Below are 22,556 nucleotides of genomic sequence, written 5' to 3'. Positions count from 1 at the left end.
ATAAAGCATCACACTCAGCATGATTTCAATGCTACATAATGATCTTAAATTCAACCAAATAAAAATTCCCAATATTAAAGCTATGGCAAGATGTCCTGAAGCAAACGGTTTCATGAATCCTCAGAAAAAGAAGGGTTAAGGCAGTCAATACAGCCTTTATTAACATGCAAGTACCATTTGCTTCAAGATATACAGGTTTGCCTAACCTTTGTTTCAGTTTTATTTTAATGTCTTAAATTTAAGGTTACTTGTGGATCTAACACAAAGTAACCTATAAAAGCTGGCCAATGCCACAGAAAGAATAGTTATAAACAATAAAAACACCTGGTCAAAGTTAAACTTTATTTCTAGCTATCACCTTGACTTCTGAAATCACCATTTACAACTGGCGTTGTCACCAAGTGGCAGAATTCTCATACTTGATAAATAATCTTCTATACTAAAATATGTACCAGCATATCTGAAGAAGTTACTAAAAATATGCAATTTATATTTAACTGCTTTCAATAAGCTGAAAAGTACAATGTTTAAGTATTCTAAGAGGAAAAATTACTTTTATTTATGGTTTTTGCAGTTTCCAGAAGAGCTAGTCCATGTTAAGCCAGTCTTGAAGAAGAAATAAACTGAAGTCTTAAATTTATAGAACATAAAATGACAACTTTGTTCTACTAAGATACAGACAATACTAAACCCATCTCCAGCGCTGCTTTTCCCATGCCTATGCAGAGACACTCTGTCGTAGTTTTTCAAATGTTTTTTTGCCTGCTTAATATAAAAGCTGAATGACATCCTTGTGAGTATGATTTCAGTAGACGACCCTCTAATTACGGGTATTATATTTATTGGGACATATTTTAATTATTGGAAGATAATTCATGCACTATAAGTACATTATAAGATTTTCATTGTTTCTCTCTACATTTTACTTTATAACATCCCAATTGGATGGAGGAAGACTGGAACAGTTCAGAAAAACCTAGCTTTTAAGATCTAAATAAAGTTCATACTGAGTCTTTTAAAACACATTTAAACAATTGGAAATGTAATCACAACAAGGGACTATAAAGAATGAAAATTGCAAAGGAAGCTTTATAGTCAATGAAAATACAGTACTTTGAATTGTCCAAAATGCGCAGTGCACAAGCACTCTAAGTCATGTAGTTTACTTGTAGACCATCTGGCTATGGTTCAGTTACTGCTTCATAAGCTGTACCTAGTAACCTTCCAAAATTGCTTTTAAATAAAGTTCCTAAATTGTAGCAATAAACAAAATGACAAGATACACTTAAACAATACTGCAGTTTTATCAAAAGACATAAGAAATTTCAACTCTTATTCTTGAAGAGTTATAAAAATCAATGTTTTGGCTAAGTTATAAATATGTTTATAATGCAATTATTTGCATAACTCTAGTAATGCTAATAGCGGCTATATGACCAGAATAGGTTTTTTAAAAAACACTAAAAACATAAAAATACTTAGCCCCATTATTTACCTGTAGTATGTGTTCATTTATGTCTAAACTTCAGCATTTACTGTATCATTGCTCTACTTTCAAAAGTCACATCCAAAGGATAAGGCAAAACCACCTACAAATTGGCATATTTGTTTATTTCTGTTTGTGAAAATGTCCTTAATTTGTTGATGTAGCAAACAAATTTCAACCCTGATTGCTATGCAAAGAACAGGAGATAATCTGCTTTGCAATGAACTTTATAGTTCAATTGCACACAGGCAACATGCTATATAGGAAAAAATTACTAACTGAACTACAGGTATTAAATACTGAAAAAATTAACAGTTTATTATAATTTATTTTATTTAACAATCTAGGAAGTTCGCAGCCATCAGAAGTTCCAGTGCAATTTCAGGTGCAATTGGGAATTCAGGAATCTCCGTGGAGCTGTTAGTGTACCGAACCTTGTAGGTAAAATACATGCATACTTTTGATAGCACATGTGAAGGGATCTCTCTAAAATTGACCTCATTGGTTTCGTTCTCAGCAAACTGACCTGTAAAACAAAAGAATTATGGATGTTATGGGTTGAATTGTGTCCCCTCCCCCCCAAATATGTATGTTGCAGTCTTATTAACACATTCTAGTACCTTAGAATGTGACTATGTTTGGAGATAGGGTCTTTAAAGAGGTATAATTAAGTTAAAATGAGGTAATGAGGGTGTTAATCAAATTTGATTGGTTGTCCTTGTAAGAGGAGCAGTTTAGGACACAGACAGGAATGGAGGGAAGACCATGTGAAGACACAGGGAGAAGATGGCCATCTACAAGCCAAGAAGAGAGGCCTCAGAAGAAAGCAACCCTGCCAACACCTTAATCTTCAACTTCTACCCTCTAGAATTGTGAGAAAATAAAGTTCTGTGGTTTAAGCCATCTGGCCTGCAGTACTTTGTTATGGCTGTCCCAGGAAACCAATAAATGTTAAAAGAATAACCCTAATTAGCATCAGATGAATTCTCTAATTCTGATTTGAGTATCAACAACATAAAAATCTTTATGAAGATAGCATTTGAGATTCATCAAGACTGAATTTTAAAATTCTAATTCTCTCCCTGTGGGTTGGGCACTTAAATAGCTTTTCCTAAGAATCTTGGTGGCATGATTACTGAAGGGTGAGCAGGATGGAAAAAGCTAAATCATTCTACTGGAAGGTCCAGTCCAGGGAATCAAGTCTTTATGGATCATTAGGAGACATGTGCTGTAATGAACTGCCATGTAAAAATAAAGTTAGCACAAATAACAAATCTCCTGATTTGGCTTTTCTGGCAGTGTGTGAATATATAAAGCATAAAATAAGAAAAACACTATTTAAAAGAAATCTTTCAGGAAAGGAAATTCATTGTATCCTCCTTCCGTTTTTAAAAATATGAGTGTCAATGGGATCTCCTTCTCAGAAGTCATTTCCCTTTAATAACACTTCATAAACAGTTTTTCAGTCATTCCTCAAAATTTCTGTAGCCACATAAATGTTATATCATTTAGCATTTATTCATAGGGAAAAAATACTTTTTCTTTCTTTCTTTCTTTTTTTAGAGACAGGGTATCACTCTGTTACCTAGGCTGAAATAGTGGCACGATCATAGCTCACTGCAGCCTTGAACTCCTGGGCTCAAGTGATCCTTTCATCTCAGCCTCCCAAGTAGCTGGGAGTAGAGGTGCAAGCAACCATGCCCAGTTGGGACAAAATGTTTTCTCAGCAGTCTAGCACAGCACTGTGTACTAAATACAAAAGGCATTTTATACCTAAAAAATACTTTCTGAGAATGTAGTATATTCAAAGTTTTCTAATAACTGTATATCGATTGGGGGTGTGGTGGCATAGAGAGGAAGGAGGAGAGTAGGACTCAGCAAATAATTCACAATGAGGTAAATTTTGGTTTGCTAATAACAAAACTCCCTTTTTTGAATATATGTATGAAATATTACCAATAGGCACTTAAGCCTTTGATACTAGATAAAAATTAGTGGTTTTTTGAGGTAAAAGTCACATAAAATTAACCATTTTAAAGTATACAGTGCAGTGGCATTTGTACTCTCACAATGTTGTGCAACTGCCCCCTCTATCTAGTTCCAAAATATTTTCATCACCCCAAATAAAACCCTGTACCCATTAAGCAGTTATTTCCCACTCACTCCATCCTCCAGCCTCTGGCAAACACCAATCTGCTTTCTGTCTCTATTCTGGATATTTCATATAAATGGAACCATAAACATGTGACCTTTTGTGTGTGTGTTTTTTCACTTAGCAAGTTTTTGAGGTGCATCCACATTGTAGCATGTATCAGTACTTTATTCTTTTCTATGCAAGCATTAGTTTTGGGCTGAATGTTTTCATGATTCTTCAAAGATAATAATCTTGTATTTAAATTAAAGGAGATCAAATTTACAAAAATCAAAAGACCTTTAATCTTAACTTACAGTTAAAATTTTGTTGGCATTTGTGATTATTTTCCCCCTAAAAAACTTCCTAGTACTGTCCAGTGGAAAAGCCTAAAAGCAATTCAATACAGGATCAATGAGTTATCTCTAGGATTCAGACTGGGGCCCTTAAATGACATTTTGTACTAAAAGAAAACGCGGCACTTTGGAAAAACAGCTGTTCGCAGGATTGGGGGATAATGTATGGGAAAGCCTGGAAATCTTATTACAAAGAGTAATACAGCTATTCAAGACCAATGGAGGCATGTCAAAAGGACATAGGAGCCAACTCAATGTGGCTCCTTCTGGAATAAAAGTGGAACAAACGGAGCAACTTGAGCATTGGTAAGAATGAGTGCAAAAGACTCAAAAGAATTAAATATAAAAATTCATGAGTTCATGATGGTATGCAAACTCTCAAAAATAAAAACAAACACTCTTTACTATTGGAAGACGCTTACAAACCAATTCATTACTTTGAAAAATTATTATGCAAAGGCAAAAAAATAAGCATTTATCTTGTTTTTCCTCCCATCCAAGTACCAACCAGGCCTGACCATGCTTAGCTTCTGCGATCAGACGAGATCGGACGTGTTCAGGGTGGTATGGCCGTAGATTATCTCGTCTTTCCTATACATACTGTGTACCTGGGACTACAGGCACACACCATGACCCCAGCTAATTTTTTCTATTTTTAGTAGAGATGGGGTCTCACTCTTGCTCAGGCTGGTCTTGAACTCCTGAACTTAAGCGATCCTCCCACCTTGGCCTCCCCGAGTGCTAGGATTACAGGCATGAGCCACCACACAGAGCCTACAGACTATATTTCAAGGTAACCAAATAGTTCTTTGTATGAGAATTCTAGCTAATAAATGCAGAAGAAATTACAGATTAGAAAATCACTGTTTTGTAATCTCAAATGAAGTCAATCTCAGCAATAATCACAATAAATAACAAGTCAGCGTGGGGAACGTTTTATGGATGAATCAGCCTTACGACCCTAGAACTCTGATCAAATCTGACATCACTAAAAGACCTGACATAGTAAGAATACAACAGTACCACTTATAAAGTATCCTTGCCTAGAAAAACAGCCCAGAGTCTAATTAAGCCTCTAGAATTCTAACTATGAGTTTATACGATAAAATATTAATTAGATATGAAATGTGGACAACTAGCCAGGTGTGGTGGCGCATGCCTGTTATGCCAGCTACTCGGGAGGCTGAGGCAGGAGGATCACTTGAACCCAGGAGTTTGAAGTTGTAGTGAGCTATGATGATGCCACTGCACTCTAGGCCAGGCAGCAAAGTGAGACTGTGAAATGAAACAGTCAGAAATGTGCTTGAAATACTCAGAGAAAAAAGTAGAGATCCTGAAAGAAGCTAAGATTGGCAAAATGTTAACTACTGAAGCTGGTTGGTGGGTACATGGAGGTATATTACACAACCTCTCTACTTCTGCGTATATTTTAAACTCTCCATAGTAAAAAAAACATAAAAGAGGAATTCCAAGGGACCCCAAATAGCCAAACAATCTTGAAACAAAAGCAAAGTTAGAGGCTTCAAACTTAAGAATGAAGTTGATACTTTACCATAGAGTAAATACAAAAATCAACTTAAAACCAAAGGCCTAAATGTAACAGCCAAACCCATAAAACTTCTATTAATAGAAAAAAAAAGGGGGTGGGGGGAATCTGACTTCATGAAATCTCCATGAGGCTTGATTTGGCAATGGATTCTTATATACAACATAAAAACAAAAACACAAGAAAAAAATAAATCAAACTTCATCAAAATTAAACATTTTTGTGCTTCAAATGACACCATCAAGAAAAAGATAACCTATGGAACAGGAGAAAATATTTGTAAATCATAACTGATAAGGGTATATAGTGTTGAGAATTAATAAAGAACTCTTATAACTCAATAACAAAAAGACAAACCACCCAATTCAAAAATAGCTAAAGACAAGAAGATAAACAAATGGCCAGCAAGCACATGAAATGATGTTCAATTAGTCATTAAAGAAATGCAAATCAAAAACACCAGGTACCACTTCACACCCACTAAGACAGCTACAATCAAAAAGAGACAAACAATAACAAAAAGACAGACAACAATAAATACTGGCCAGGATGTGTAAAAACAGGAACCCTAGGACACTGTTGGTAGGAATGTAAAATAATTCAGCTGCTGTGGAAAGTTTGGTAGTTCCTCCAAAAGTTTAACAGTTATCATATGATCAAGCAATTCCAGTTCTAGGTAGGTAACTCAAAAGAACCAAAAAGCAGGTATTCAAGTAAATATTTATACACAAATGTTCCCAGCAGCACTATTCATAGTAGCCAAAAGGTAGAAACAACTCAAATATTCATGAGTTGATGAGGAGACAGACAAAATGTGGTATACTCAAATGCACGAGGTGATGGATATGCCAATGGCCCTGATTTGCATAATAACACATTGTATGCCTGTATTAAACCATCACATGTACCCTATGAATATATACAACTATTATTAAAAAATAATAAAAATTATTATTAAAAATAAAAAATTAAAATTAAAAAATGTGGTAGGCTGGGTGTGGTGACTCACTCCTGTAATCCTAGCACTCTGGGAGGCCAAGGCGGGCGGATTGTTTGAGGTCAGGAGCTCGAGACCAGCCTGAGCAAGAGTGAGACCCCAGCTCTACTAAAAGACAAAAAATTAGCCAGGCATGGTGGCGCATGCCTGTAGTCCCAGCTACTTGGGAGGCTGAGGCAGGAGGACTGCTTGAGCCCACGAGTTTGAGGTTGCTGTGAGCTAGGCTGACGACATGGCACTCTAGCTCAGGCAACAGAGCCAACTGTCTCAAAAAAACCCCAAAAAGTGGTATATTCACATAATGGAATATTATTCAGCCATAAAAAGGAATTAGGTATTATACATGCTAGTGCATGGATAAACCTTGAGCCCATTATGCCTGGTGACAAAAGCCAGACACAAAAGGCAACATATTACACGATTCCTTCTATCTATCTATCTATCTATCTATCTAATTTAGAGACAGGGTCTCATTCTGTTGCCTAGGCTGGAGTGTAGTGGTGTGATCAGTTTACTGCAGCCTCAAGCTCCTGCCTCGGCTTCCAAAGTAGCTAGGACTGCAGGTAAGTACACAAATGACTAATTTTTTTTATTTTTGTAGAGACAGGGTCTTGTTATGTTGCCCAGGCTGGTCTCCTGGGCTCAATCCTCTCACTTTGGCCTCCCAAAGCGCTGGGATTATAGGTGTAAGCCACTGCACCCAGCCCTTGATTCCATTTATATGAAATGGTCAGAATAGGCAAACCAGAAAGCAGACTGGTGGCTGTCAGACACTGGGAGTAGAGAATGGAATGGGTAGTGGTAGTTTAATGGGTATGGGGTTTACTTTTGGAGTAATAAAAATGTTTTGGAACTAGACAGAGGTGATGGTTGCAAAATGTTGTGAAAGTAGCAAATACCACTGAATCATACTTTAAAACAGTATTTTATTATGTGAGTTTTATTTATTCACATAAATTTACAGAATTTATTTTAATTCAAGGAAAAAAATGTTAAGAATAGAGATTTGGGAGGTGTTATCTTTGACAGATAAACTTTCTATCTAACTAGGAACACCAATTAGAGTCTGTGGTTCAGAAGCTGACCATGTAAACTAACATAAGGAAACAAACCTACCTATTATAAAATGACCAGTTTAATATTATTGAAACTTGCAGGAACCAATTTTTTTCAATGCAACATTAACATGCAATGTTATAAGAGTTATTCCCTCTCTAAATGCTGAGTCATTTAATTCAACTAAAAACACTTATTAAATATTAGAAGTGAAAAATATGAAGGAAAAAAAAGAACTGTACTTACCTGGGCCACTCAACATGGCTTTTATTGTTCCTGATGTTAACGCATGTTCTCTTTTTACAATAAATTCATGACCATCCGAAGATATCAATTTGACATACATTGCATCAGGGCCTTCACAGCCACCATAGGTCTTCTCCTCGCCATCTAAAATAAAGCAGTAAAATGATTTTTTAATTTATGATGTATTAAAAATCAACAGGTTTATTATCAAGATTAATACTTGAGGAACTCTGGCCAGAAACATTTCTGGAAGGTAATAGTCACCAAGACTTTAAAGTTTTTAATTCCTTGTTTTATTACTCTCTAAACAGTTTCCAGTGCCAGAATGAAGTCTAGACTCAAAGATGCTACTGTAGGTAAAAACTGACCAGTATATTTCAAGGAAGTATTAATTTTTTGTGACCAAAGCAGCTCATTCAAATTTGAAGACTAAGACAAAACATTTCAATAGTATGACTTTAATTCTACCACCCAAAGTACTCACATTTAGAAGATGAACATTGTACTCCTGACCACAAAGGATCCTCCTGCCTTGGCCTCTCAAATGTTAGGATTACAGGCGTGAGCCACTACATTCAGCCTGCACTTACTGATTTTGAAAATCTATCTTTACTTGAGAAGAAAAACCAGCTTCTTCTAGTTGAAACACAAAATTATCTTTATAGAACTTACCCATTATGTTCTTAGGAAATTCTACTTTGCTTCCCCGGGAACTTTAGTAGCTTCCTGAAAATACAACACCACCATATTAAGATCAATGTTACAAGAGAACATGTTTTCACTCACTGTGATTTAATATGTCTTCAGTGTTAAAAGTTTAAGGACTCCCTCTCCCTCCTTGTTACATAAGAGTTCACCATTCCAACAGAGAAAACACAACACTTCTATGAATCAATCGAAGAATACCAAAACGCTCTGTAAGCTTGATCAGTTGGCACTTTCGAATTGGGAAGAGACTACTTAAAATAGAGGAGGAGGTTGTAAAGTGTGTGACATGTTAAGAATTATAGACATGTAAAAAAGTTCAGTTCATTAAAATGCAGACATGGATGATCATTATCAAGAAAAAATTGCCATACTGAGATGTTCTAAGGCAATGATCCCTTACTCTTTTTCTGGGTAAAGGCCTCTGTTAGGAATCCAAAGAAAACTATGGATCCTATTGTATAATAAAGAATCTGGTTGGCCTTTGAGGCTGGTTTTGGGAAGAGGCCTCTAATTCATTGGAATTTCTCCAGTGATAAAAATGTCTTTGTTATTCATGGTAGGCCCTAATAGTTTATGTTAACCAGGTAAAAGGACTTAGGACAAAGGGCTTTGTGTGCCTTGATAGCAGCATGACCTCCAACTGGAGGGGAGCTGTTGTTGCTCATGACTCTATCAATCATGTCTACATACTGAAACCCCAATCAAAACCCTAGACACCACAGCTCAGGTGAGCTTTTCTGGTTAGGAATACTCTGCCCTGCTTCACCTGAATGTGTTGGAAGGGAGATACGCTGACTTAACACAGCAAGGACACAGGAAGTTCTGTATCCTGTATTTACTGGACAGTGGTAACACTAAGCAAATATTTGCTTGAATGAATGATGGATGACATGATATAGCTAAGGACATGAGGTAACTTCCAAGAGAATGAAAACAGACAAGGTTTGCCCTCTAATGTATACATTATATAAGTATACACATACATAATTTCATTCTACCATCCCTTCCACCTACAGACTACCAAAGTTCTGAAATTTAACAATGAAGTGATAAAAAATTAACGATTTTTTGGAAAAATCTTAAGATTTTACAAAATAACCAGATGATCGCTAAAGGAAAAGTTTTCCTTTTCTCAGTAATTTGTATTTTAACAATGTACTACAACACTTCTTCAGAAAGTCTTACTTATATCACTATCTTTTTAATGTCATCAACAGGAAAACAGCACATCAACTATCCTGCTAAGAAATTCCTGACCAATATTTTAATTCTAACCTTAAGGGAATGGTCAAGAAAATGAACCATAACATTTTAGAGCAGGAAAGGAACTTGCAGATAACCTTGCTAATCCCTCATCCAAGTACAGAGAGGCTGAAAGATTTGCTCCAGGTAGTGACAGAGCAGGAGTAGAAATCAAATGTATCTTAATCTAGAATACTTACTAGCATGGAGGGAGATATTTTAAGTACCATTTCTAATGTGAGATAAAGCAGAGAAAAAGGGCAACAGTGGCAATGAAGTATTACCAACAATTTGTGGGGCTAATAAGTGGCAAACATTGTACTAAATGTCGTACATATAATCCATTATCTTATTTAAAAACAACTCTTCCATGGCCAGAGGCAGTGGATCACACCTATAATCCCAGCACTTTGGGAGGAAAAGGCAGGAGGACAGCTTAAGACTAGGAGTTCAAGATGAGCCTGGGCAACACAGTAAGACCCTGTCTGTACAAAAAATTAAAAAAAAAAAAATTAGCTATGCATGCTGGTGGCACAACTCTAGTCCTAGCTACCAGGGAAGCTGAGGCAGGAGGATCACTTGAGCCCACGAGTTCAAGGTTACAATGAGCTATGATTATGCCACTGCACCGCAGCCTGGGTGACAGACACCCTGTCTCAAAAAAAAAAAACCAAACAAAAAACCCAAAAAAACTCTTCCACAAGAAGTGATTATTCCCATTTTAGAGATGAAGACACACTGAAGGAGGCTGCTACCTGCTCAAGGCTTCTAAAGCTTAAATGGCAATGGTGTAAACAGCTCTGTAAACAAATTTCAATTACTCCTATATCTATATCTCTGTATATAGATATCTCTCTCTGTTAATTTCAACACACCTGCCAAAATGCAGGTACCCTTGTTGATTTCCCTTCTTTTAAAAAACTGGAACTTTCCATCAGTGGTAGGGACTGACTTGAGGCAGCTTCTCCCCACAAGATTGTCTTTGGTATTAAAATGTCCCTTCTTCTTTGGCAATCCTCATTGTCTCATCAATTTGTTATTCTGTGCTGCAAGCAACTAGACCTAGACTGAATCCCCTTGCAGTTTTGATAACAGCGTTAGGATTTAAACCTAGCTGGGTTTGACCTCATGGTCCATACTCTACTCCATCCATTATTCCCTACAACCACAGTAAAAAAGTCTGGTTCCAGTTAAAATTATTTTCTACTATTCCTGAGAGCTGCTGATATAAATAAATCCTTAAACAGTTCTCTAAAATTTAAAAATAGTACTATGTCATTGTATGTCATTTCATGGCAATTAAAAAATTCATCAAAGCCATTATTATTTTCTTCTCTTCATATTGCTTTGGAATCATTCTTTTAAACAACAACAACTACAACAACAACAAATGCTAGAAAACTTGTAGTACAAGAATTTCAAGTGTCAACTTTTCTATCCGGAAAATCTCAGTAAAACATTCAGTTGTTACCTAGCAGTAGCTAAGCAACTACGCAAAATCATATCTTAGAAGCCCTCTGGGTAGCAACAGTTTCTCTAGAGACTTAATACAGTAAATCAATTCCACAATTTATACAACAGGGGTTAACAAGGCAAGGGGAGAAAAAGGGGAGACCCACGACCAACAGAGAAAGGAAAAAAAAAAAATCAACATTGAGTTAATATTTCCTAATTCTTAAGCAGAAGTTAAAAATATTTGAACTATGATTAAATTTGGATCTAATCCATAAATTACCTATACAAATCTAAGCTTGAAGAAACAAAGATCTCAGTTCAAACATTTGCTTTACTTTCACTTTTTTTTTTTTTGAGACAGAGTCTCTCACTGTTGCCCAGGCTACAGTGCAGCGGCGTCAGCCTAGCTCACAGCAACCTCAAACTCCTGGGCTCAAGCAATCCTCCTGCCTCAGCTTACCGAGTAGCTGGGACTACAGGTGCAGGCCACCATGACTGACTAATTTTTCTATTTTTAGTAGATATAGGGTCTCACTCTCGCTCAGGATGGTCTCGATCAGTTCAAACATTTGAACATCTATTCCATGACAGAGATGTGTTCTGGAAATATGATTTGGGCACAGAAAAGTCAGTGATAGGGGAGCAGTGAGTTGAGAATACTCCTAGGCAGAAGAGCATGAACAATGGCCTCATATGTCATTTTTGCTTTTAGAGTATCACATATAAACATTCCTTTTAAAGTTTTTTTTTTTTTAGTAACAAATACTTAGAAAATCCAGGTAAGCCTAGGGCCAGCACTGAAATCAGTTTTAATCTAGTATGACTAAACAATCAAAAGATCTATGATTAGCCTATCCCTTTTCTGATTTGAAATGTTACCTTTATCATATACTACATTGCTACATGGATTTCTAGACTATATTCTGTTCTACTGATCTATTTATAGCTGACCATTATCCTCCCTGTTTTAATTATAATAGCATGATAAACACGAAAGGTTGGGTTAAGTCCCCCCTTTTGTTCTCACATTTCCTATTAGGTCTACTTTTTAGGTACTTTTTAGTTTCCATCATGAATGAGATCTGTTTTCCTATCAGATTTTCTGAAAGGTTACTGCTTGTGTTGTAAAAAGCGTTTAACCTTCATAAATTGATCTTGTATCCCACCATTTTTGCAGAATTCTTACTAGTTTTAACAGTTTTTCAGTTGATTTGCTTGAATCATCTAAATAGATGATAACAACTACTGCATATTTATTCTTTGTATCTTTTTGTCTTTTTACATTGGCTATTTATTTGGATAAATAAGGTTAGACTTCTAACTAAAACTACAAAAACACACTACAGTTTATGGAACCAAATGTGAAAAAATCTTCTGAACTGTGGAAAAACAGAAAAAAAAATACAACTAGCTTATAGGTAAGTATGAAATTGCTTGCTCTCAACAGTAATCAGGAAAATGCAAATTAAAACTTTAAAAAACTTGCTAAAACAAGTGTTGAGAGGATGGGTAATAATAAATAAAGGGCACAACCACTTTGCAGGGCAGCAGTAGAATCAATTACATTTTTAAACATACACACATTAGGAGACTAGCAACTCTACTTCTTGGCATTTACCTTAGAGAAACACTAAAATTGAAGGCAATGGCAAGTAGAAGAATATTTCCCATAAAGTGTACACCAGAAAAACTGAAAATACCTTAAAAGGTTCACTAATTAGGGAATGAAATAAATAAAAATATTATATTTATATTTATGAAATATTATGGGGAAGTGAAAAAGAGTAAGGCAAATCTATATATGTAATGACACGGAACGACCACCAAGATAAACTTAGTTTTTTTAGAAAAGCAGGTTAGAATGATAGATACAGTTTGATGCCACTTACGTAAAATAAGTGGCTTCTCACCTATTAATCTTATGTTTTCTGTAGATAAATAAAAATGCATAAACACATGTTCTTTTTTTTTCTCCCCTCTCTCCCACTCTAAGCATACAAACTTTTTTTTTGAGACAGGATCTCATTCTATTGCCCAGGCTAGAAAACAGTGGCACAATTATGGCTCACTGCAACCTCCAACTCCTGGGCTCAAGTGATCCTCCTGCCTCAGTCTCTTTAGTAGCTGGGACTACAGGTGGGCGCCACCACACCTGACTAATTTTTTCTTATTTTTTTGGTAGAGATAGGGTCTCCCTATGTTGCCCAGGCTAGTCTTGAACTCCTGGCCTCAAGGGATCCTCCCTCCTTGGCCTCCCAAAGTATTAGGATTACAGGCAGGAGCTACCATACCAGCCCATAAATGTATGTCCTAAAGTGTAAACAACTAGAAAAAGGTCTTGAAAGATATTCTCCAAAGTAATGATAATCTTTACTACTGGGAAAAAGAGAGAGGGGGCCAACAGAGAATGTAGGCTTGCCTGAATTATTTTTATTTTTCTATAAGGAGGATCTATCTATTCATATACTTCATCTGTTATTTAGAACTGACTTTTTATTTTTAAAATTTTTTTATTTTTCTACAACCCTCTTGAAAGCATGATAAAATTGACTTCTTACAAGAAATAAATGTTGGCCGGGCGCGGCGGCTCACGCCTGTAATCCTAGCCCTCTGGGAGGCCAAGGCGGGTGGATCGCTCGAGGTCAGGAGTTCGAGACCCCGTCTCTACTAAAAATAGAAATAAAAATTATCTGGACAACTAAAAATATATATAGAAAAAAATTAGCCGGGCACGGTGGCGCATGCCTGTAGTCCCAGCTACTTGGGAGGCTGAGGCAGTAGGATGGCTTAAGCCCAGGAGTTTGAGGTTGCTGTGAGCTAGGCTGACGCCACGGCACTCACTCTAGCCTGGGCATCAAAGTGAGACTCTGTCTTAAAAAAAAAAAAAAAGAAATAAACGTGTAGGACCAAGAATGATTGGAATAATGGTCAGGCTGATGATAAGTTCCTAACTGTATATAAGAATTTGGAAAACAAAGCAAATTACATTAACCAAAATAATCTAACGTTCAGGCCTATCTGAAGCAGTAAGAAGAGAGACCTCGTAATACAAACTGACGGAAGTAGTATGCAATTCCATTTTGTAACAAGAAATCAAAATATCCTGCCTTCAGAATGTGTTCATACTGTGGTCAAATTTATGTCTTTAAGGAAGAGCTGAAATTTGCATTCTGGCCTATTCAACTTACAGCAACGCTCTTATACTTAACTCTTGCCCAGGCAGTCTTAATAGCTTCAGCCAACAGTCCCTCCTCCTCTTTACCTCCATAGTAGAATTTATAGTTTTCTTCACTATGGATACAAATGCTTCAGAGATGCCTTTGTCCCCTCAACTAGCTGCAAGTTTCCACAGGGCAGGGAGGTTCTTTCCTTTATGACCCACAAATCCAGCACGACAGTAGTTACATAGTAAGGTTAACAAAGTGAAGTTTCATACAAAGCTGCCGTCCCCAACTCCTGGGCTGTGGACCAGTCGTCCATGGCCTGTTAGGAACCACACAGCAGGAGAGCAAGTGAAGCTTCATCTGTATTTACAGCCGCTCCTCATTGCTCGAATCACTGCATAAGCTCCACCTCCTGTCAGATCAGTGGTGGCATTAGATTCTCATAGAACTAACCCCACTGGAAACCGAGCATGCCAGAGACCTAGGTTTTGCATTCCTGAGGTGGAGCTAAGGTGGTGATGCAAGTGCTGGGGAGCAGCTGCAAATATAGATTATCATTAGCAGAGGTTTGACCGCACAATAAACGTCATGCACTTGAATCATCCTGAAACCAGGCCCCCGCCCTCCCCCTCATCTCTGGAAAACCTGTCTTCCCAAAACTAGTCCCTGGTACCAAAAAACGTTGGAGACCGCTACAATAATGTATCTACACAGATTAGACAGTATTATCCTTAGCTTTCTAACAGGATAAAGTTATTCAATGGCACATACTTTTGCCCAAGACTGATGCATGCTTTACTTTGATGTTGGCATCTAGTAAACTTAGAACCTTAAGACAAACATAATGAAAACTATTCTAGGAAACATCAATTTTAGTTTATTGGAACACTTTGGATTATATTTGGAAGAAGGGAGTAACTAAGGAAGAAGCAGTATTTCATCTTTCAGAATGGAATTGAATCAGTATGAATTCTGGGCCAGTGGTTCACGATTCTAATCCCAGCACTTGGAAGCCAAGGTGAGAGGATCGCTCGAGGCCAGGAGTTTTGAGACCGGCTGGTCAACATAGAGAGACCCATTTCCTACAAAAAAAAAAAACATTTTTTTTTTTTTTTGAGATAGTCTTGCTCTGTTACCCAGGCTAGAGTGCCATGGTGTCAGCCTAGCTCACAGCAACCTCAAACTCCTGGGCTCAAGCAATCCTCCTGCCTCAGCCTCTGGAGTAGCTGGGACTATACCCATGCGACACCACACCTGGCTAATTTTTCTGTTTTCAGTTGAAACTAGGTCTTGTTCTTGCTCAGGGTGGTCTTGAATTCTTGACCTCAAGCAATCCTCCTGACTCCGCCTCCCAGAGTGCTAGGATTACAGGCACGAGCCACCACACCTGGCGAAAAAATTTTTTTTGAAAATTGGTCATGCCTGGTGGCATGGTCCTATAGTTCTAGCTACTCTGGAGGCTGAGGTGGGAAGATCACTTGAGCCCAGGACTTGGAGGCTGCAGTGAGCTATAATTGGGCCTCCACTCCAGCCTGGATGACAGTGACAAAATAAATAAATAAATAAAAAATTTAAAAAAAATTCTAACGGTAAAAGGAGTTTTTATTCTAAAAGACTACGAGGACATAGCCATGTTTTATGAAATTAGGATAGCCAAATCATGTCTCATGATTATGTACTCACCATAAATTATTAATACATGCAAGTATATGAAACATGTATTCCTGTACAAGATTTGTGGACTTTCATGTTTCCTGAAACTAATTCAGTTATCTGAAAATGTTAATAATTTGAGATGTCCTTAAATTTCCTGGGATTAAAACTTGCTCCCAAACCTCTCTGAGTTTCAGAACAAATTTTATCCTCAGTGGCGGTGAGTCAGAGAAGTTCTTCACTTTTACTAAGAGATTCTATTAGGTCATTTAAAGTGAAAGCACTGACCTCAATTTTCAAGCTGTTTCTGGTGGCTAGAAATTAGTAACAGCCTGTTGTCCCAAATGGCCAAACTTTTACTACTCTAAAATAATGAATCATCTAATGATACTCAGAAAAGACTTTATTATAATATTTCATCAGGAGGGCCTTGGTTTCTGATAATATAACCTCAAAAATACCAGTCCTGTGATCTGCTTGCCATGAATTGTGGGGCTTAGGAAATTTTGATTAGAGGAAGTATCTCTGATATTTAAGAACTCTATTTTATGCTGGCAATAAATGATCAATCAGAAATATTACATAGGGTGGTGTGGACCACAACAATCACAGTAATGTTAAGTGGTCCCCAGGTAAATAGTAAATGATGGTTCTCAGTTACTTACACTTTGGTGGGTTACAGTTGTTTCATATCAAATTGCAAATAGCAAAAATAATAAACATGGTTTCCTAAATCCTTATACTGGAAAAGAAAAGTGAGTCAAAGCATACAGCTAGAAAGGACAATCTCTTAAACAAATGAAGCTTGAACAATTTCATATCCACACGGAAAACAAGAACCTCACTGTAACATCACACACGAAAATCAATGTGAGAATCACAGAATTAAACTTAAAAGGCAAAATAATAAAGCTACTAGAGGAAAACAGAACGTTTTCATGACGTCAGTGTATGCAAAGATTTCCCAGAAGAGACACTAAAAGGACAAATCACAAAAGAAAAAAACCGATAAATTCCATCAAAATAAAAAACTTCTGCTCATGAAAAAAATGAATCTGAGTATGATGGCAAGTGCCTATAATCCTAGCTACTTAGGAGCCTGAGGCAGGAGGATAGCTTGAGACCAGGAACTTGCGGCTGTAGTACACTATGACTGTGTAAATAGCTACTCCACTCCAGTCTGAGCAACACAGCAAGACCCTGTCTCTAAAACAAACAAGTAAACAAAAACACAAAAACCCCCACAAAAACAAAACACCCAAATGTTTACTGAGGGCTAGTATGCCAGGTGCTGACCTAGGCACTGGGGACACAGAGAGGAACACAACAAAGATTCTAACCTCATGGGGAATGGTAGGGACAGAGAATCAAAATCAAAACAAAACAGGTGAAACAGAAGATATGCTATGGGGGAAAAATAAAGCAGGGTAAGGTAGATAGGGAATGGGAGAAGGAAAGCAAGACGGGGTTCCCATTTCATACAGGATGGTGAAGAAAGGCCTCACTGACATTTGACAAAAGACCTGAAGAAAGCAAAGGAGTGAGTCATGGATACCTAGGGGAAGAGCCTTTATAGGAGAGAGATCAGCAAGGAGACCAGTTTGGCCAGAGGAGTGAGTCAAGGAGGGTAGGAAAAGAGGTGAGTGAGTGGGGGGTTGGGCCTTCTCAAACAGGAGTGATGGACAGATACGGAGCACAGGTTGAGACATGGGTCAGTGTTTACTATTACACTGGGTCTTAAATGCCCAGTGTAATAGTAAACACCACCAGGACAGGAGTATATGCCTTCTTTGTATATATCTTGTTTCATCTCTCCTGACTATTCATTTGCTGTTTTCTATGGTGCCTGAATACTGCATCCATATAATGCAGTGCTTAAAAGCAGTCTGCTTTAGAACCCCCACATCGCCAATTCCTAGCTATGTCACCTTGGGAGAAGTTACCTAACCTTTCTGCGCCTACTTTCCTCAATTGTAAAATAGGAATGATACAGCATCTACCTTACAGGGCTGTTTTGAAGAATAAATGAGTTTATAAATAAAGCACTTAGAATAGTACCTGGCCCACAGTAAACACATTAAAACACTAGCTAGTATGATTCTATTTCTGAACCATAGGTTCATTCCTATATGTATTGAGGACCTGCCATGTGCCAGGTGCTACTCTATGTTCTTGGGATAAAACTGTGGAAAAAATAAAGAACCCATTCTCTCCCCTATCCTGGAACTTAAACCATACTTAGTTTATGGGCTGTACAAAAACAGGTGGTGGGCCAGATTTGGCTGCAACTTGCTGACCCCATTCTAGTAGGTTCCTAACCTGTAGTCCCCTATTCCTAAAGGTTCATGGATAAGCAGCAACAGAATCCCAGACTGTTGAATTTGTACATTTTTGTGCTTATCTGCAGTTTGGGGTAAGAGAAGGGAGAAAGTCCATAACTTTTATTAGATTTTCCAAGGAATCTCTAACCACAAAGAAATTAAGAACTAGCCCCATTGAATGAGTTTCAATGGCTGCTACCATGTGGATCCAAACCCATCTCCACGAGTGAATTTCTACTCTCTATTAGAAATTTCTTTTCTTTTTTTTGTGGTGAGCATGATGATTTTTTAAAAAAAAATTGTATTAATTTAAGGGGTACAATACAGCTTTGTTACATGGATATAATGTGTAGTGGTGAGACATTTCTATCTTGCGAACCAGATAGATTAAGTGATATGACTTCTGTTTCTTTATCTCCCAAATGAGAGAACTGGACTAACTTGTTTCTAAAAGTTCCTTCTAGCTCTACCATTTTACGATTAAATTCGTCTGAAATTCATCTTCTCCCTACTAAACTGCCTATAACTCAACTACCCATCTTTATTAAGCAGTTGCCCCCACACAACACAGAACTTATGGGCTCCACAGCACTGCTGAGTCCCTACTGAGTCTGTCCCCTCACTCCTGTAATACCTAATCTCCCTCCTGGACAGTATCTCCAAACTCCTTTGTTTCCATTTAAAAAGTATGTGCAGATATTCCCAATATGTAATGTGTATCTAATCACAGATTCTATATATTATAAAATCAAAAAGAAGCTTTAGAAAAATGGAGTAAAAAACTGAAACAAGTCACTTTAGTTGCCTTTCTGCATCTATATAACAAATACGGTGTCTACTCTCCTGTTTCACAACTTGAATGAAAACCATCATTCCTATCCCAGGTCAACCCTTTCACGTAAGCAGAGTCCTATCTCCTCACCTAACAAAGGACTTTTGCTCTTGCCATTATTCCTATCCACACACCAAAATGCTGTGATGCCCTTGCCCCCTCCAACTACCATTCACTTCTCCTTAACCCACTCTGATCAGACTTTTGGCCCACCAGTTCATTCAAGAAGCTATTATCAAATTTCAACTACTGCACTTGATCACATAGTCAAATTTTAATCCTCATCTTATTCTTGGCAGTGTTTTATACAGTTGACCATTCCCTCAGTCTTGAAACATTTTCTTCCTTAGTACTCCAGATATCATAACCTCCTGGCTTTTCTGCTTCCATCACTGTTTTTCTTCTGACCAGACTGCTCCCAGTCATCTGCCTTCTTCTTCATTAACATTCTCTATTTGATGTACTCCAGCCCTTAGGTTTAAATACCATCTATAAAATATGACTCCTACGTTATCTCCCTAGTCTAAATTCTCCCGAGTACTAGTCATGGATATCTAACTTGTCTGCCATATGTATTCTCAGCTGTTTAATAGTTATCAAATTCAGCAAGTCCCATACAAAACTCCCGATTTATCTCCCAGAAACTTTAGCTAGGCGTGGTGGCGTGTGTCTGTAGTTCTAGCTACTCCGGAGGCTGAGATGGGAAGATTGCTTGAACCCAAGAGTTTGAGGTTATGGTGAGCTATGATCACACCACTGCACTTCAGTCTGGGTGACAGAGCAAGACTCCATCTTTTAAGACAAAAAAAAAAAGGAGAGAAACTGATGCGCCCTTCCCAGTCTTCCCTATTTCGGTAATGGTACTACCATTCACCCAGATGCTTAGGCAAAACAGGTCCAGGGTGAAAGCAAGACCCATTTGGCTCCAGCTTCAAATTACATTCCAAATTAGACCACTTCTCACTAACTTTCATCTCTGTACCTCTAGTTCCAGCTACCATATTTCAACTGAACTATTACAAAAGCTTCCTGAAGCTGGTTTCCCCACTGCCTTCCTAGCTGGTCTATTCTCCACCCAGCAGCCAGTCATCTGAAGCATAAATCACACATTGCTCTCCTGCCAAAATCTGCTAATGGCTTCTGGTTACAGATAGAAAAAGGATCATAAGGCTCCATTTTATTTACTAACCACTCTGATCTCATCTCCCACCACTCTTCCTTCACTATGCTCCAGACATCCTGGTCTTCTTAGTATTTCTTGAATAGGTCAAGTTTACTCCCACCTCAAGGTCTTTGTGTTTGTAGTTGCTGCTGTTGAAAAGTTCTTCCTTTAAATCTTTCTCATGACTTAGATCTCAAACTAAAACAAATTTGCTCAATTTTATATATCCCTCTTTCTTCAAGTTCCATGAGGACAGGCATAAAATAGTGCCTAGCACATAGCAGAATCTCAATAAATATTTCTTGGGTTATCACTGGATGGGCTTTTTCTGACCTTATTTTTTTAAGCTGTCTTTTTTTTTTTTTTTTGAGACAGAATCTCACTCTGCTGCCCTGGCTAGTATTGTGTTATCCCGGCTAGAGTGCCCTGGTGTCAGCCTACCTCACAGCAACCTCACACTTCTGGGCTCAAGCAATCCTCCTGCCTCAGCCTCCCGAGTAGCTGGGTCTACAGGCACATGCCACCATACCTAGCTAATTTTTTCTATTTTTAATAGAGACGGGGTCCCACTCTTGCTCAGGCTGGTCTCCAACTCCTGACCTCAAGAGATCTTCCCACCTCAGCCTCCCAGAGTGTTAGGATCACAGGCGTGAGCCACCATACCTGGCCCTGATCTTATTTTGTAAAGGAACAATAAAGTACTTAGGACACTAGGCTACCTGAAACATATTAACATACATCAGCATAACAAAGATTTTCCTAATTATTTTTTAGCACAGAAAAATATGCCAAAAGAGATAAGCATTTTAGACAACTTGAACAATTAAATATCAATTTATAACTTAAAAAATAGGGCTGAAATAAGGACCCCAAATCATCACTGGCAATAAGCAATAAATATCCACAGCTCTTTCGTAGCCACTGTATCTCCTGAATGAAAAAATTCACCTGTGAACTGTAATTTTTCAGTAACATAAATTATATTGTAATATAATCGAGACCAGAGGTTTATTTTAGGCCACTTAACAAAAAAGGAAAAAACTATTTGGGGATCAAAAACAAATACGGCAGTTTTTGGAAGTAGGGAGATTTTAAGACTAAGAATTTCAGTTGTTTTCTATCGCACTAAATGACTCCACAGTTATATGTTACTAAAGAGATTTCGGTTCCTTAAGAAAAACGCAATGGGCACTGCATTTGACCCTAGACACTTCCTTTCAGACAAGACTGGGAGGTAGATGCACGAAAGCCCCAACCCACCAAGTTGGGTACAGATCGCCCAACAAGTTACCAGAAGGTAAACTTCTCGGGGTCCCGCAGCTTAAAGGAGCGAGGGCCCTCTCCTGGGACTAGAGACTGACTTCTAGAAAAGAACGAATCTGAGTGCACATGAAGAAAGCAAAAAGGAAAAGCGACAGGGCTGGCTGTCTCCTAACTCCACTTTCCCCGGGCTTAGCCCAGAGAAGGCCCCGTCTTGCTGGCAGCCGCCCCTGCATCCACCTTTTTCCAAGCCCACCCAGCAGCGCCTCGAAAGGTCCCGCCGCCCTCGTCTCCCCTCCCCCAAACCAGGAGCTGGGGAGGCCCAGCGAGGTTAAGAGCTTCCGTTCCTTCCCCGCCCAGATGGGAAGTGGGGTTGCGAGCGCGCCCAGTGCCATTCTCCCTCGTCCTCCACGCGTACCCGGAGCCCCATTCCCGCCCTAGCCCGAGACTCACTCGTCAGCGCCGCAGCCACCGCAGCCGGGTCGCCGCGTACCGCCACAGCCCCTAGTCGAGGGCTGCCCCCCCACCCCCAGCTCCCTGCCCCCGTGGGTTCCGGGGCAGCCGGAAGAATTACTTCCGCTGGGTCACAGCCGCTTTATACCAGACGCGGGAGAAGAGAACCTGGTGAGGCGGGGACTTAGAGGCTGTAGCTCGCTTCCGTCTGGAGGAAGTGCGTAACGCCGGCCAGCCTAAGAGCAGTCACTGGCAAATCTCAGCCAATCCGAGCCTAGGTCTTCTGGATTCTTAGCGTCCCCCGCCTGCCCTGATCCCATTTCTGTAGGAACGGAATGCTAGGAGCCGCGCTCGGGGGCCCGAGGCAGCACTGCATCCTGGGATTTGTTGTTTCTCCGGCAGATACTGTCGGCGTTTGGCCCGAGGCAGCACTGCATCCTGGGAGTTGTAGTTTCTCGCGCTGAGTGTTCAGCTTTTCATGGTTTTAG

General features: G+C 38.6%; 1 protein-coding gene across 2 annotated transcripts; it reads right to left on the bottom strand.

The window, feature by feature from the left end:
* Positions 1–1,778: 1,778 nt before the first annotated feature.
* On the bottom strand, positions 1,779–22,253 carry ELOC (elongin C). 2 transcript variants are annotated; one of them, XM_045561376.1, is made up of 4 exons: positions 22,069–22,253; positions 8,491–8,544; positions 7,819–7,962; positions 1,779–2,012 (listed from the first exon to the last, which is right to left on the bottom strand). In XM_045561376.1, the coding sequence occupies exons 2-4, from the start codon at positions 8,492–8,494 to the stop codon at positions 1,822–1,824; spliced, it is 339 nt and encodes a 112-aa protein (XP_045417332.1). In that variant the 5' UTR covers positions 8,495–8,544; positions 22,069–22,253; the 3' UTR covers positions 1,779–1,821. The 2 variants fall into 2 exon arrangements, with proteins under 2 accessions (XP_045417332.1, XP_045417333.1); XM_045561377.1 differs by lacking the exon at positions 8,491–8,544 and having other exon boundaries at positions 22,069–22,222.
* Between the last annotated feature and the right edge of the window lie 303 nt (positions 22,254–22,556).

This window comes from Lemur catta, chromosome 9, assembly GCF_020740605.2.
Source record: "Lemur catta isolate mLemCat1 chromosome 9, mLemCat1.pri, whole genome shotgun sequence".
Classification (NCBI taxonomy): Eukaryota; Metazoa; Chordata; class Mammalia; order Primates; family Lemuridae; genus Lemur; species Lemur catta.
The sequence above is the reverse complement of the archived record's forward strand: the minus strand, read 5'-3'. Positions and strand labels throughout refer to the sequence as shown.